A 16,363-nucleotide genomic window follows, 5' to 3' on the forward strand; every position below is an offset into this window, starting at 1 on the left:
GACTAGTCCTTTGACTAGTCGCTTCCCCGCCCTTGCTGTCTCCATCAAAGGCAGCAAGTTGGGGAGGGAGCAGGAGCAGGTGCTGGGGAGAACTGGCGTAAAAGTCGGTTCCCCCCAGCACCATCTCGGCTGCGGGGACATGGGAAGCAGAGGGGTAATGGGGACCGGGCGCAAGCCGGGAATCAGCTGATTCGCAGCTCGCGCTCCGTCCCAGATCGCTTACCCTCTGCTTTTTAAACCTCTGACTGCTCATAATACATTTAAAAGGCAGAGCTGCAGAGGGGTTAGCGCCTGGAGCCGGAAGCTAACCCCGCTGCGGCTCCCCCGCTTATCGATGAATCAACTGGCGATGGAAATTCCATCGACAAGTTGATTAGTTGAGTAAACTAAATTTAGCATCCCACCCCCACTTCTGGGGGCGCATGTGGCTCCACGCCCCCACCGCTCCCAGGCACAGCCTCCTGCTGCTACAGAGTGGTGGAGAAAAGCTGCAGGGGAAACTCTGCCTCCAGCTGGCCCGAGAGCTACAAGACCCACAGGGTCACTTCCTCCTCTGTACCATGGGTGTTCTCAGGTTAGTACGGAGGTGGTTCGTGTGTCTCAAGAGCGAAGGCCTTTCTAAGAACATAGGAATAGCCATAGGGAGAGCCAAAGGGTCCCCCTAGCCCAGGGTCCCGTCTTCCACTAGCAGCCAGTGCTAGGTGCCCCAGAGGGAATTGACAGAAAAGGGAATCACCTGGTGATCCATCCCCCATTGCTCCAGGAAGAGACACTCTAGCCCAGTGTTTCTTAAACTTTTTAAGACTGAGGAACACCAAACAATAATTTTTGTTATGAGGAACACCAAGGATTTTTTTGTCGAGAGAAAAAAAAAGGGGGGGGGGGTCAGGGGAAAGTTATTGAGAAAAAAAAAAGTTGCCTGCTCCTTTAAGGGTGGATATTTTGAACTCCGCTCACCTCTGACTGCCCGTGTGCGGTGGAACCCAGTTTAAGAAACACTGCTCAAGCCAAACCCAAGCTATGGGCTCAGTGCAAGCTATGGGCTCAGTGGCCAGACGAGATAATGAAAGCTGAAGGTCTAGAGCAAAAAGTGGCAGCTCCCCCCGTCCCCCCAAAAAGGTTTGTGTCTCCCACTCAGCTCATTTTAACCCCTTCATCTCCCTGACACTTGTAAGGTCGATTTCCCAAGGGCTTGTCCGCACTGGACACCGATACAGGGCCCACCTGTGTGAGACGGGCCTTGCCCATGTGTGGCTTAACGTGGCTTGGACGCCAATGTAGCCCCTCCCCTATGCAGACAAGTTCCGCCCCCTTTGACCGCGTGATCTCATCCCGGCTTCGCACTCCCCAGATAAATGGGCCTTTTGTTTTGCAAACCAACCCGGCTCCGCACGGCAGAGATGGAAGCCTTTAGCGCCACTGTCCTCTGAACTCCCAGCTTCCCCTGCGCGCATCTTGCCCGGCACTTTTCAAGGTGACCCACAAAGTGGGAGCCAAGCGAGGTTGTTTCCTCTCTGCAATACACAGAGGCCTCCACACCACACTCCAGCACAAACAAGCCAGGGCTGAGTTCTTCTTGCATTAAGCATCCAGCAATGTTAACCCTGGGAGATCATCTGGAAAGCAGAGACGGCGTGACCCCAAGGTCCGGAAGGCAGATAATACAGTCGCATGGCAGGACTCACCACTGCGGCGCCTCCTGCTGGTCCCGCAGGAATTAGCTCGTCAGGGCTGGAGCGCCCCCTTCTGGCCAGTGTCATGCTTGCTGGTAGCTTCTCGTCTGTGTTAGGGCCCTCATCCTTCCCTCTGGGTACTGCCCTCCCACAGTGCCCCCACACGCTGGGGTCCTCCCCCTCAGGGAACCCCCAAGGCCCTATGCCCACCTTGCCTCAGTGACCCTCATTCCAGTCTTCATCTAGCCCCTGCCTCGGGGCAAACTGCCGTTTGAAATGGCCACTCATCACTGCCAAGGGGGCATGGACCTGCTGCCACCCTGCAGCCCTGGTACGCTCAGACTCTGGGTGCTTGCCTGCCAAGAGCTCCCCAGCTCTGCGTGCCTTTCCCCAGCCCTTCTCTGTATCAGGAGGCCTCTAGCTTCCCTGGCAGCCAGGTCCTTCCTGCTCCAGCTAACAGTGGTTCCCGAACTTTTCGGCATCACGCCCAGTTTTTTATTTTTGAGAAACCCCCATGTCCCCCCATAGCAGCAAAACTTGTTGAGCAGAAAAAAAAAGGAATTGACCAGGGCCGAAAATTGAAGTGCAGTCCAAGATCTACCTCAAATATAAATACCCTCGTCCCTTCTCCGAGGCCCCGCCCCTGCTACCTCCATCCTCCCTCTCCTGCCCATCTTCACTCACTTTCATCAGGCTGGGGGGCAGAGAGTTGGGGTGCAGGCTCTAGTCTTGGATCAAGGGATCTGGAGTGTGAGAGGGGCTCTGAGATGCTCTTGGGGCAGGCAGTTGGGATGCAGGGGTGCTCAGGGCTGGGGCAGGGACTTGGGGTCCAGGAGGGGGATCATGACTGGGGTAGGGTTTTGGGATGTGGGCTCCAGCTGGGCACTGCTTACTCAGGTGGCTCCTGGATGATGGTGCAGTGGGGCTAAGGCAGGATCACCCCTGCCCTGGCTCTGCACCGCTCCCAAGAGCAGCCAGCAAACTCCCTCCATCCCAAGTCCTGTAGTGCCCCTCTCTGCTCTGTGGAGACAGGGTACAGAGTGGGAGGAGGCACCTTGATATCAGCGCCCCTCCTTTTCCTCCTTGCTCTGCCCAGAAAGCAGCAGGCTCCCCAGGAGGAGGGGAAGCTCCAAGGCAAAGGGCAGATGAGCAGCAGTGGGGAGAGGGGCAGCTGAAGTGCTGGCCCTTGACAGCCTCTTGGCCAAACCAGTCAGGATCACCTATCAGAGGCTCCAAGATCTCCCGGTAGATCCCGATCGACTGGTTGGTGACCAATGAGCTAGAGGGTGGGTGAGTGAGTCACTCCCAGAAGCCATTATTTATACTGCCCTCTGCTGGGCCCTAAATGGCTGTACCTGCCCCAGCTCTCTCCTAGGCCTGGCTTTTAACCCTGTAAAGGCCAGAGGGCAGACACAGGTGGCTGTAGAGGCTGGTTCTCAAATATTACAGCGATGATGCAGGGGTGAAAGTAACTTACATTTCTCACAGGTCCTGCCTTATCACAACCCACAGGGTGTGGGGAGAGGGGAAGGACAGGATTAAGACTCCGACCCAGGCACACCGGTTTACTTTCACCTCTGGCGATGAGAGAGACTGGGAAATGTATGTGGTGATAGATCTTGGTCAAAAAAGCAAACAGAACATTGGGAACCCTTCCAAAAAGGCTAGGGAATAAGACAGAGACTATTGTATTGCCTCGCTATAACTCCATGGTACACCCACATCATGAATACCGTGTCGCCTTATCCCCAAAAAGATACATTGGCATTGGGAAAGGTTCAGAGAAGGGCAACAAAAATGATGAGGGGTTTGGAAGGTTCCCATATGAAGAGAGATTAAAGAGACTGGGCCTTTTCAGCTTAGAAAAGAGGAGACCAAGGTGGGATACGATGGAGGTCTGTAAAACCATGACTGGTGTGGAAAAAAGGAAAAATGATTTACTTGTTCCCATAATATAAGAACTAGGGGTTGTCAAATGAAATTAATAGGCAGCAGGTTTAAAACAAACAAACAAATAGCAGTTTTTCTTCCTGCAGTGCACATTCAACCTGTGGAACTCCTTGCCCTTGTGAAGCCCAGGACTTTTACAGGGTCCAAAAAAGAACTAGATAAATTCTCAGAGGTTAGGTCCATTAATGGCTGTTAGCCAGGATGGGGAGGGATGGTGTCCCCAGGCTCTCTTAGTCAGAGGCTGGAAATGGATGACAGGAGAGGGATCACATGATAATTCCCTGTTCTGTGCACTCCCTCTGGGGCACTGTCGGCAGACAGGATACTGGGCTGGATGGAACTTTGGTCTGACCCAGTCTGGCCGTTTTTATGACAGGGAAAGACTCCTGACTCACCGAGGGCAGACGGGTTCAAAGCCTTCTGGAGTTTTGCCAACACCGGTTTCATGCCCATGCAGGAGAAAGATGCTCTGAGTTGAGAAATCAGCACCCCTCCCCTCTTCCCCTCTCCTCTTCCCCTCCCCTCTTCCCCTTCCCTCTTCACACACACACACACACACACACACACACACACACACACACACACACACACACACCCCTCTTCACACACACACACCCCTCCCCCCTTCCCCTTCCCTCTTCACACACACACACACACACACACACACCCTACCCTCTACCCCTCTTCCCCTCCCCTCTTCACACACACACACACACACACACACACACCCCTACACACACACACCCCTCTACCCCTCCCTTCCCCTCCCCTCTTCACACACACACACACACACACAAACACACCCTCCCCTTTTCCCCCTCCACTCTTCTCACACACCCCCACACCCCTACACACCTCTCCCTTCTTCCCCTCCCCTCTTCACACACACACACACACACACACCCTCCCCCCTTCCCCTTCCCTCTTCACACACACACACACACACACACACACCTCCCCTCTTTCCCTCCCCTCTTCACACACACACACACAGAATCCTCCAGCAAGACGCTCAGAAACTGGCCATCCCTGGGAGGGGAAGGGGTTCTCGGCGCAGGGTGGAGACTGTCCTCTGGGGCAGCATTTTTCGACCTTTGCAATTCCAGGGACCGGCTCGCTGCCTTCCTGAACCACATCAGGGAGACCGCAGGGCCTGGGGCCGGTCACTGAGAAAGGCTGCCCTAGAGGATCGCCAAGGGGCGTCGAGGGGTTCCGACCCCCCTGCCTTGCCCACGTTGGTAAACAGAAGAGGGATCCTGGCTAGATCCCCGCTAGATGGGAGGGAGGGACTTAGGGGTCTGGGCCAAGGGCAGGCTGACGTCTCTGTTCTGTGGGCAAAACGTGGCAGGGATTCGTGGGAACGAAGGCAGGTCTGGGCTGCCCTGCCCTAGGTGCGGGCTGCCCGCTCGACTCTGCTGAGTAACTTGGACTCCAGCGCAGCCCCCCACCCCTCACTCCGTGGCTCGGGCAGCAGGGCCTGTTGGCTGAGGCCTGGGGGGGGCAGGCAGAGCCCCAGGGCCAAAGAGGAATGGAACGCAGCAGCCCCCGAGCGCTGGACATCACGAGGCACCGTCCGTGCAGGAGAGAGGCCCGGGGCCGCGCACGGGGGCTGCTCCAGCGCCCAGGGCCGGCGAGACAGGCCCTTGCGCGCTCGCTTTCTAGAGCAAGGTTGAAGAAATAGCTGGAGCGTGAGGGGGCAGTTCAGGGGCATCGGTCTGCTGTACGCCAGCCAGCCTCCCACCCCCGCTGGGAGGTGCCAGACCCCAGCCAGAACCCGTCCCCCCCTCCTTCCTGCCTTTGGCACCTGCAGTGGCTCCGGAGCCGCGGGGTCGGGTGCAGCAGAAAACCCCGAGGAAGAGACGGAAAGGGCCCGATCCGGAGAGGTGCTGAGCGACTGTTAATTCATTAGCGGGAGTTCAGCCCTTTTCAGAATGAAGCCCTGATCTGTCACAACTCCAGGGTCCCTCCCTTCTTCTCTCCCCCCTCGAAATGACATGGCAAATCCCTGGATGCCGTGCTTTTGAGGGGAGGGTTTCCTGTTCCAAAACCTCCCTTCCATGGATCAATTCCCATTCCCCACCCACTTGCCCCAGTGGAGTATTTGAGCTCCCCCCTCAAGTAGCTAGACTCCTTCCTGCCCTTGCACCCCATTGGCCTTCCCCAGAGAGACTCAGCGCTGGTCCCCTCCGGTGTGCTAGGCCCCAAACCCAACAACCGTGCCCAGGGTGTGTGAGTAGCCCTTTGCGGGCTGGCTTCCCTCTAGCCCGGGGAGCAGCCCGGGAGGGCAGGAGGGTGAAACCGCTGGGCTGGGAGGGGTAACGGCAAATCCAAGTTTGATTCCTGCCTTTGACAACCCCCCCACCCCCCGCCCCGTCCCATCTGACTGCGGACAAGTCGCACTATCCCCAAAATGACCTGGACGTGGAAGGCTTGACTGAGTCTCCTGAGCGCCTAAGTCACTTAGGGAAATCAAACGTAGGTCCTAACTCACTTAGCCCTTGTCTACGCGACAAAAGCTTTCCCAGGACAGCTGGCCTGGCCGAGCCCCCGAGGCAGACACGCTGTAGGTGAACGGCAGGAGTTTTCCCACGGGCGTAGCCCCACCACCCCAGGGAATGAAGCAAAATGCAGGACAATGTAGCACTTTAAAGACTAACAAGATGGTTTATTAGATGATGAGCTTTCGTGGGCCAGACCCACTTCCTCAGATCAAATAGTGGAAGAAGGTAGTCACAACCATATATACCAAAGGATACAATTTAAAAAAATGAACAAATATGAAAAGGACAAATCACATTGCAGAACAGAAGGGGGATGCGGGGGGGTGGGAAGGGGGAGGAAGGAAGGTAAGTGTCTGTGAATTGCTGATATTAAAGGTAGGGAGAGTGGGATGTTTGTGAGTTAATGGTATTACAGGTGATAATTGGGGAAACTGTCTTGGTAATGGGTGAGAAAGTTCAAAGACTTGTTAAGTCCTTGTTGGCAAGTGTCCATTTTTTTAAATTGTATCCTTTGGTATATATGGTTGTGACTACCTTCTTCCACTATTTGATCTGAGGAAGTGGGTCTGGCCCACGAAAGCTCATCATCTAATAAACCATCTTGTTAGTCTTTAAAGTGCTACATTGTCCTGCATTTTGCTTCAACTACCCCAGACTAACACGGCTACATTTCTATCACCACCCCAGGGAATGTTAGTTATGTTGCCGCCGGGGAGGGGTTAAACACTCCCACACTGCCCTCCCGAGGGCTGTGGCGTTGCTTAAATCAGGTGGGGAACTTGGATCCAGCCCCCCAGGGCTTGGGCTCCCTCCCAGCATTGGGGAGCCCAAGCTGGTGTTCCAGTCCCCTGCCCATGCCCCCGCAGCTCCCCTCGTGGGGCTGGAAAACCAGCGCCGGCTCCCCACTGCGGGGGGAGGAGCCCCGAGCCTCATGGGCCGGAGTCAGGCAGGACAGGGCTGGGTCCAAGTCCCGGGCTCTGCCTGGTGGGGGTTGGGGGGAAGGGTGGAAGTGGCTCTGGGTGTTGCTGCCCCCCTCCCCGTGGCTGGTGCAATAAAGCACTCCCCCCTATTAGCCTGGGCCCCCTCAGGTGTGCAAGGGGAGTGTGGGCCGACTGATTTCTCTGTAGGTCAGCGGCCCCAAAAGTTCCCACCTCTGGCTGGTCTAGTTAGAACTGTTCATATTTGGTGTGTTGACAAGCTGTCACATGGGTGGCTGCCACGGGCGCCCCCCCTTCCCCCTTGTGGCCTGGAGCCACTGCTGGGTTCAGCTAAAACTGTCTAGTTTTTTTGCTCGTTATTTCGAAATCATGTTGCGGTGTAGAAGGTCCCCAACAATAGTTTCTTAAGTAGATACCGGTATATTATTCTGTCTTTATTGTTCTGACTTTTATGCCTCATCAGCTAAAATGCTTTGTTGTCTGATTATATCATGGGTTCCCAAACTGGGGGGCGCATGAATAAATTCCGGGGGGGGGGAGCACGAGGCGAACCAGCCCTCCCTCCATCAGTCTTCCCCCCCCACACACACCAAGAAAGAGCCCAGGCTGGCTGGAGCAGACTTCAAAATGACCTCCTTAAAAGGGAAATGCCTGCTCTGCTCTTCAAAGGGCAATCTTTTTTTTTTTTTTTTTTTCCCCTCAACAAGTTTTGCTGCTATTTTTTTTTCAGGGGGGCGTGAGGGTTTCGCAAAAATCAAAAAAGGGGACGTGATGCCAAAAAGTTTGGGAACTACTGGACTATATCTTTTAGAAATGCGTCTGTCTGTCCATCCGACAGTGAGGGTACGTCTACACTACATGCCTCTGTCGGCAGAGGCATGTAGATTTGTTTATTCAGCAAAGATAAATGAAGCCGCGATTTAAATGATCGCGGCTTCATTTACATTTACGTGGCTGCCGCGCTGAGCTGACAAACAGCTGATCAGCTGTTTGTCCGCTCAGCGAGCTAGTCTGGACGTTCCCCCTGTCGACATCAAAGCCCTTTGTCGGCAGCCCCGGTAAACCTCATTCCACGAGGAATAACGGGGCTGCCGACAAAGGGCTTTGATGTCGACAGGGGGAACGTCCAGACTAGCGGCAAGCCGACAAACAGCTGATCAGCTGTTTGTCGGCTCAGCGCGGCAGCCATGTAAATGTAAATGAAGCAGCGATCATTTAAATCGCGGCTTCATTTGCCTTTGCCTACAACCCTAATCTACATGCCTCTGCCGACAGAGGCATGTAGTGTAGACACAGCCGGAGTCTGTCTGTTCAAGAACTCCTCCTAAACGGTAAGAGCTCGGGCCCCCAAATTTGATATGCAGCTTCCTGTGATCATAACATAAAGCAAGGGCAGGGTTTGGTTGTGCCAGGACAATGGGATGTGCCTGGAATCTGATTGTTTCTCATAAAATGGAAAGGGAGGGGTCTGGCTGGAGGGATAGTTATACTGTGCAGTGATCACAGAGGGGCAGCATGTGGCCAGAGATGGGGACTTGGGTCAGCTATAACCCCATTGGGCCAGCAGGGGGCAGGGATAGAGAAAGGGACAGTTATCTGTGTGTCCGTCTGTCGCCCCTTCCCTGGCTGTGCCCGCTGCAGCAGCCATGGAGAAGCGCTTCTCAGCTGGCTGCAAACTACTGTGCTGAGAGAGGGCTGGGTTTGTCTTCTCTCCCCAGGGCAGCCTGCCTCCTGAACCCCTCCTCCCTAGCCCACCCCACGGCAATCATTTCAATGAAGCCTGGGCATTTTCATTTTATTTTCCAAAAAAATAAAAATTAATTGAATCAAGGACCCAAGTAAGGCCGGGTCAATCCTCTAATTATTATTATAAATAAGAGAACCTACTGGTAAATGCAAAAAAAAAAATATTCTCCAGGTGGTTTTTTTTTTTCATTCAGATTTATTTGGTTTTTTTTTAAGCATCATATGGGGACGCATTATTTTTCATTTCATGAAAAACCAAAGCAGGCAACATTCTGACATACAGGTGACACCACTACAGAATAAACCTAACGCAATCTGTCTCAAGGTAAGTTTGGTTTGGGCCATACAACCATGGCCCGAGAGAGGTATAGTGCAGGCTGGATTCTCACACGAAAGTCTGCTTTGTTCTAAGGTCCCGTTTTTCCTTTTTCCTCACCAGGGGAAAGGCCTCCACTCATGGGCAAATCAGTAGTTAAAGAGGCAGAATTCTGCCGTGTGCACAGACTCAATCTCCCTCTCTCACACACAAATCCATTCCCACACACGATTGCCACTTCCGCTGCCTCACACGCACACAGCTCAGTTCCAGCTCTGGCTTACACACGGCCACTGTAAGGTGTAGACGCCAGCAGTGAGTTCCAGTCGCAGCCTTTTTGGCTCAGCTCTGGTCTCTTGGGGTCTGAGTCCACACCGTGGTACTCCACTTCCAAACCAACGTGGCTCTCGATTTCAGGGGAAAAGCTGGAGTCACACCGAGCGGAATCAGAGCCTTTTCGCGTTCCGATTTTTAAAACCACCACTCAGCTCACAGTCAAGCGTCACTTTTAAAAGGCCTTGCCTGAGATGCAGAGTGCTGAGTGAATCCAGCATTTTAGGATTGCGGTAGAAGATGCTGCCCCATCTACATCACATCCCCATGTGCCTCATTCATTCTGCCAATGCCTGGAGGGGGGCGGGGGAAGGCAGTTCTCCTCCAAAGGCCACTTGAAAACAAGAAGCCTGATTCTCCATTCCCTGACCCAGCTTTATGTGTATGCAGCTCTGCTAACTGCAGTGGAGCGGCTCCTGCTTTGAAACAGAGCAAGGCACAGGACTCGTCAGGTCTGAGAACTACCAGCTGGAGTCTGCAAAGTGCGACCAGGCATCACTCAGCACGTTGCATGGGCCAGCCCTCTAAAGCAGTGTTTCTCAACTAGTGGTACAAGTACCCTTAGGGATACTCAAGAGGGGGGTACGTCAAAACAACTGAAATTTGGAGAAAACTGATTTTTTGTTGTAAGTTTTACAGTGCTTTATTACTTTTGTACTTTTTACACCCAAACATTTCATCACCTGCCCGGCTACGATTGTTTAAACAAGTGTGTTGCAATGGTAGAAAAAAATGTTGTGTGTCTGAAAACTGTAGGTACTGGGGGTACTTATAATTTTTTAAAGGGGGGGTACTTATATTTTTTTGTTTTTAAAAGGAGTGCTTTATAAAAAAAATTTGAGAAACACTGCTCTAAAGGAGGCACCGTCTGGGTTAAAAAAAATTAATCACAGAGAATGTGATCCAAGACCCACCAAAGTCAATGGAGCACAAATTTCTTCTCTATGTTCCCAATAACCCCTGAGATGATTCTACCTGAAAGAATCCTCCATCACTTAGCTCCTCTATTTATGCTCTTTATGGATTTTGTTTGTTTGTTTGGTTGGTTGGTTGGTTGTTTTTTTGGCATTTCACTCTCTTTTGAGACAATGCGGGGAAAGGAAACAACCAGCCAATATTCCCTCTCTTTTTCATCCGTGTGTGGGTTTTTCCCATCCCTGTGCAGGATAAATTTTTGCTGTGTCTAGACTGGCAAGTTTTTCCACAAAAGCAGCTGCTTTTGCGGAAAAACTTGCCAGCTGTCTACACTGGCTGCTTGAATTTCCGCAAGAACACTGATGATCTCATGTAAGAAATCAGTGCTTCTTGCGGAAATACTATGCTGCTCCCGTTCGGGCAAAAGACCTTTTCCGCAAAAGGGCCAGTGTAGACAGCTCAGATTTGTTTTGTGCAAAAAAGCCCCGATTGCGAAAATGGCGACCAGGGCTTTTTTGCACAAAAGCGCATCTAGATTGTCCATGGATGCTTTTCCGCAAAAAGTGCTTTTGCGGAAAAGCGTCCGCGCCAATCTAGACGCTCTTTTCCGCAAATGCTTTTAACGGAAAACTTTTCCGGTAAAAGCATTTGTGGAAAATCATGCCAGTCTAGACGTAGCCTTTTTGTGTGCACTGAGGCATGTGTGAATGCGCACCACCAGTAGAAACACAAAATCTAGCTGGGGGCACTCTGCTAATCAGCTGGATGGCATTTGACTCTCTCCTGGCTGGTCGCACGAACGCACAGCTTACAGGGAACACTGCAACTGACTAGTCAGTTTAACCTTTTTTCTTCAAGGGCATGTCTACACTAGGAAATTATTTCAAAACAACTACATTCAAAACAATAACCCCCAAAATAACTATTTCAAAATAAGCGGTATTCCCTGAGGAAAGCGGGAGTACAAATTCCAAAATAAGCAGTCTGTTATTTCAAAATAACGGGCTTGGGAGTGTGGACGCACCTCTTATTATTTCGAAATAACTCCCTAGTGTAGACCACGGCCTAATCAGTTTTACTTTCTGTTGCTCATGCGCTAACTAGCCACGGGGCTGCTGCACCAGATTCTAATCTGACATGCACTGGTAAGAACCCAGATCATCTCTACGGATGTCAAAGGAGTTGCTCTAGATTTGTGTTGGTTTAACAGATCAGACGCTGGGCTGCAGTTTCAATGAAAGCAAAATGGAATTAAGACACCAAGTCCATCAATATGGGCACGTCTACATCACACGGCAGATCGACGCTACCGCGGGCGATATTTCAGGGTTTGATTTAGCGGGTCTAGTATAGACCTGCTAGATCGAACTCAAAGGGTGCCCCTGTCAGCTCTGGTACTATCAGCCTCCCACTGTGTGGACAGCACGGAAACACAGTGTAAGATACGTCGACACCAGCTACGTCATTTATGTCACTGGAGTTGCATATCTTACTTCGACCTTCCCAAGTAGCGTAGACTGGGCCTGTTGGTTTTAAAAAAATAAAATGGGCACAAAGGTCCCTAAATCTCATTCTTTACAAACATCCTTTAAAAAAGCCTTTTTAGACTATCCACTGGTACCCCCAACCAATGTCCCCTCTAATTGTTTCCACCCATGTGCGGAATAATTTCAGTGATGTGCACTCAGGCACAAGCGGATGTGCACCACCTCTATAAACATATGCTTCTAGCTGTGGACACTCTGCTGATCAACTGGGCAGCACCTGAATTTCTCCTAGGGAACCTTACTCCCAACTTCCTACGTGTGCAGGGGGCGCTTCTTTCCAGCATGCACATACACCATTCCTCATCCCCTACCATTCTTTTACAAGGCAGAAACATAATCAGCATCTTTTTAAATACATTTAAAAAAATAAATTACAAACACCCTTTATAGCGTAAAATATACAGGTCATTTCACCCACTTTTTTTTTTTTTTTTTGCTTTGTTTTTGCTTTTTACATAGACTCTAACTACAGAAGCATCATAAAACTCTTTTTCTAGATCTTTTTTATCATTATTTTCTTAACGCCAAATATAAATGTATCCTCTTCCTATTTACATATGAAATTCCCTGGGATAGACGACAAGTTAACACCAACAAAAGGAAACGGGGCCAGACAATTTAGATCTGCTGAAGATCTGGCCTGACGTCTTTCTTCTACACTAACTAAATGAAACAAATGAATAAACCATCTTGCTCGGGGTTGCGAAGCTTGTGCAGTTTCACAGAGGAAGGGTCTGACCCAGACCTACTCTAATCTGGTCCGACTGGCAGAGTAACATGAATGCAAGGGGGCCATGTGGAATTGGGCTCTTAGAAAACTGGAGGGCTTGAATTTGGGGGGGGGATGCCGAGGAAGGGCAGAGCTGGTGCCTTGCTCTGCACATTTTGAAAAGGAGATGAATGCAGGCTGGACACCCTTGACTCTCCCTGTGCTTGTTGGAGGCTCTGAGCCCTTCTTGGGATGTTCTTAAGTACTAAACGCTTCTTTAAGACAGAGACTAGCTTACTGCCGCTCTATAAATCCATGATATGCCCACATCTTGAATACTGTGTGCAGATGTGGTCGCCTCATCTCAATAAAGATATCTTGGCACTAGAAAAAGTTCAGAAAAGAGCAACAAAAATGATAGGAGTATGGAACAGCTGCCATGTGAGGAGGGATTAATACGATTGGGACTTTTCAGCTTGGAAAAGAGTCGGCTACCGGGGGAAATGATAGAGATCTATAAACTCATGACTGGTGTGGAGAAAATAAATAAGAAAAAATTATGTACTTGTTCCCATAACACAAGAACTAGGGGGCTCCAAGTGAAATGAATAGGTAGCAGGTTTAAAATAAACAAAAGGAAGTACTTCTTCACACAATGCACAGTCAACCTGTGGAACTCCTTGCTAGAGGATGTTGTGAAGACGAGGTCTTTAACAGAGTTCAAAGAGGAACTAGATAAATCCATGGAGGTTAGGTCCATCAATGGCTATTAGCCAGGACGGATGGGAATGGTGTTGCTACCTCTGTTTGTTAGAAGCGGGGAATGGGTGACAGAGGATGGATCACTTGATGATTCCCTGTTCTGTTCACTCCCTCTGGGGCACCTGGCGTTGGCCACTGTTGCAAGACAGAACGCTGGGCTAGATGGACCTTTGGTCTGCCCCAGTATGGCCCTTCTTAGGAACGCAACCTTACAGCTGAACCTGTCTACACCCCACTGCACTTGGCCCACAATCAGCGATACTATATTGTGTTAGTCAGAGGGAGCTGCGTTGTGAGGGAAACACCCCCGAGTGGGATTCAAATAGCTTGGTAACACTGCCAAACTAGGACTTGAGCATAAGCCTAGAGCGAGTGGTCTCATTTCTTTCATTTCTGGAGAGATCTAAGGGCATGGGCATGGGGATGGGGATGGGGCGGGGGGAGGTTGGTGCACCTGGGGGTTGGCCATGTGATTTTTCGCCAGCCCTATATTGACTGCAAAGGGGGTTGTTAGAGTAACTTGCTGTAGGATCTCATTCCACATCATCAGCGATGACAACACCGAATTATAACCCTCCCTGATCTTCTCCTGAAGGGGATACACAGTATCCCATTTGCCTGCACGCAGGGGGTCCCAGGGTCATCAACCAAACTTCCTCACTGGTTGGCGGGGGTGGGGGTGAAGCCCTGGAATAAATTGCCTAGGGAGGTTGTGGAATCGCCATCATTGGAGATGTTTAAGAGCAGGCTAGACACATGCCTGTCAGAGATGGTCTCGATGGCGCTTGGTCCTGCCATGAGTGCAGGGGACTGGACGAGATGCCTCTCGAGGGCCCTTCTAGTCCTATGAACCTGGTATCTCGTGGGATGCTTTGTCCCCCTCCAGTATTTTTTTTTTCCAGTCCTGGCTGCAAAGTGAGCCAGGGGAGCGCAGTTAGGTTCCCAAGCAAGCACCACAAAGGCCATAGACATAGGAATAAAGAAGCAACATCTACTGCACCCCGAGTTCTGTCTAAGCAGAGCCCTTGGGCTCGTTAGCACCAACGTTTGGCCGGGAAGGAGCTTGGAAGCTGGTGGGAGAGGAAGCCGGGGAGAATTCACCCCAGTCTCAGGCACCTAGGCCAATCCTGCCTGGCTGCCCCTCTCACCCAGCCCTCCCCATGCAGAAGGCTACTGGAGGGATGGCTCAGCCAGCCTGGGGCAGCCTGGATTCTGTTCACCCGACGCCGTCCCTGGATCAACCGGCACCTGCCATGTCTGTGATGCTGGTAATTCCGCCACGACCCTGGAGAGCTTGGTCCTTCTCATCGGCAGGTTCCGGTTCCGTGGCCATGAGTGGATTTTAAAGGCTCCTCCCCCTGCTCCAGCTGGACGTTGCTCTGTATGCCTGGGGCTACCCCCACCAGCCCCGAGTCTGGAAAGAGCCCTGCTAGCGGGAGTAACTCTTCAAAAGGTCTGTAAAAAAAATCTGGCAGGATCTCGTTATTTCCCAGGGGCTGGGGCGGGATGGGGGCATGTTCAGCTGGGCAGGCAGGTGAGAGCCAGTACCCCAGAGTCGGCACTTTCTCACAGCCGGAGCGTGTACCTGTCCTGCCACAGAAAGAAAACAAAAAGGGAAATCTGTTCCCAGGTGACTTAGCTGCAGAAGCCAGAGCCGAGCGATGGCCATGCCAGGATCCCACCTCCAGGCGTTCGGATGCAGCTTGGAAGCACGATTGGTCCTCGAGGTCAGGTTCAGGAGTCTCGCAAAATCGCTGTGTTTCTACGGGCTCTGACGCTGATCAAATGTGTGTGTGTGATTAGCAACATCGATTCCGTGGCATGTCTCTGTGAGTGTGAGTGCGTGTGTGTGCGTGTGTGTGTGTGTGATTAGCAACATCGATTCCATGGCATGTCTCTGTGAGTGTGAGTGTGAGTGTGTGTGTGATTAGCAACATTGATTCTGTGGCATGTCTCTGTGAGTGTGAGTGTGAGTGCGTGTGTGCGCGTGTGCGTGTGTGTGTGTGTGATTAGCAACATCGATTCCATGGCATGTCTCTGTGAGTGTGAGTGTGAGTGTGCGTGCGTGCGTGCATGTGTGATTAGCAACATAGATTCCGTGGCGTGTGTGTGTGTGTGTGTGTGTGTGTGATTAGCAACATCGATTCTGTGGCATGTCTCTGTGAGTGTGAGTGCGTGTGTGTGATTAGCAACATCGATTCCGTGGCATGTCTCTGTGAGCGTGTGTGTGTGATTAGCAACATTGATTCCGTGGCATGTCTCTGTGAGTGTGTGTGAGTGTGTGTGAGTGTGTGTGCGTGCGTGTGATTAACAATATTGATTTTTTGGCATGTCTCTGTGAGTGTGAGTGTGTGTTCATGTGTGCGTGTGTGCATGTGTGTGCTTAGCAACATCGATTCCTTGGCATATCTCTATCAGTGTTTAGCAACACAGATTCCTTGGCATGTCTCTGTGAGTGTGTGTGTGGGCATGTGTGTGTATGTTAGCAACATAGATTTCTTGGCATATCTGTGTGTGTGTATGTGTGGGTATACATGTGTATGCGTGTGTATGTGTATAGGCACGTGTATGTGTGTGTGTATGTGTGTGTGTATGCATGTGTATGCATGTGTGTGTGTACTGTATGCAAGCACACATGCGTTCATACAAACACACACACACACAACACGCACACTTGGTTCTTCGAACCCAGCCTCAGGGCTCTCCGAAAAGACGGGGAACGGAGCCCTTTGTCGCTGATGCGGGGGACACCATAGAGCGGGCGCTCAGAGCGGCATCTGCACTTCATGGTACACATCCCGGCCTTCTGTCTCATCGAAGGTCACCTCGGCGTCGTCCGCGTCCAGCTGGAAGGGAGCGGGGACACCGTGAGGGCTCTCGTGGGGGGGAGAGCAGAGAGAACCAGGAAGCCCTGTGGTGTGGCTAGCTTCTCGGGGCTCGGCCACGGGGCTCCCAGCGCGGAGCACTAGATAC

At 51.6% G+C, this 16,363-nt stretch overlaps 1 protein-coding gene across 1 annotated transcript in view; it reads right to left on the reverse strand.

Moving 5' to 3' along the window:
- Nucleotides 1-8,984: 8,984 nt before the first annotated feature.
- The window catches only part of SLC4A1 (solute carrier family 4 member 1 (Diego blood group)), a 47,362-nt gene continuing 39,983 nt past the window's right edge, over nt 8,985-16,363 (reverse strand). Inside the window, exon 20 of the mRNA XM_075911504.2 lies at nt 8,985-16,236. Coding sequence (XP_075767619.2) covers nt 16,156-16,236 — 81 coding nt within the window. The 3' untranslated portion in view covers nt 8,985-16,155. The remainder of the gene's footprint in view (nt 16,237-16,363) is intronic.

This window comes from Pelodiscus sinensis, chromosome 29 (genome assembly GCF_052426305.1).
Source record: "Pelodiscus sinensis isolate ZL-2025 chromosome 29, ASM5242630v1, whole genome shotgun sequence".
NCBI lineage: Eukaryota > Metazoa > Chordata > Testudines > Trionychidae > Pelodiscus > Pelodiscus sinensis.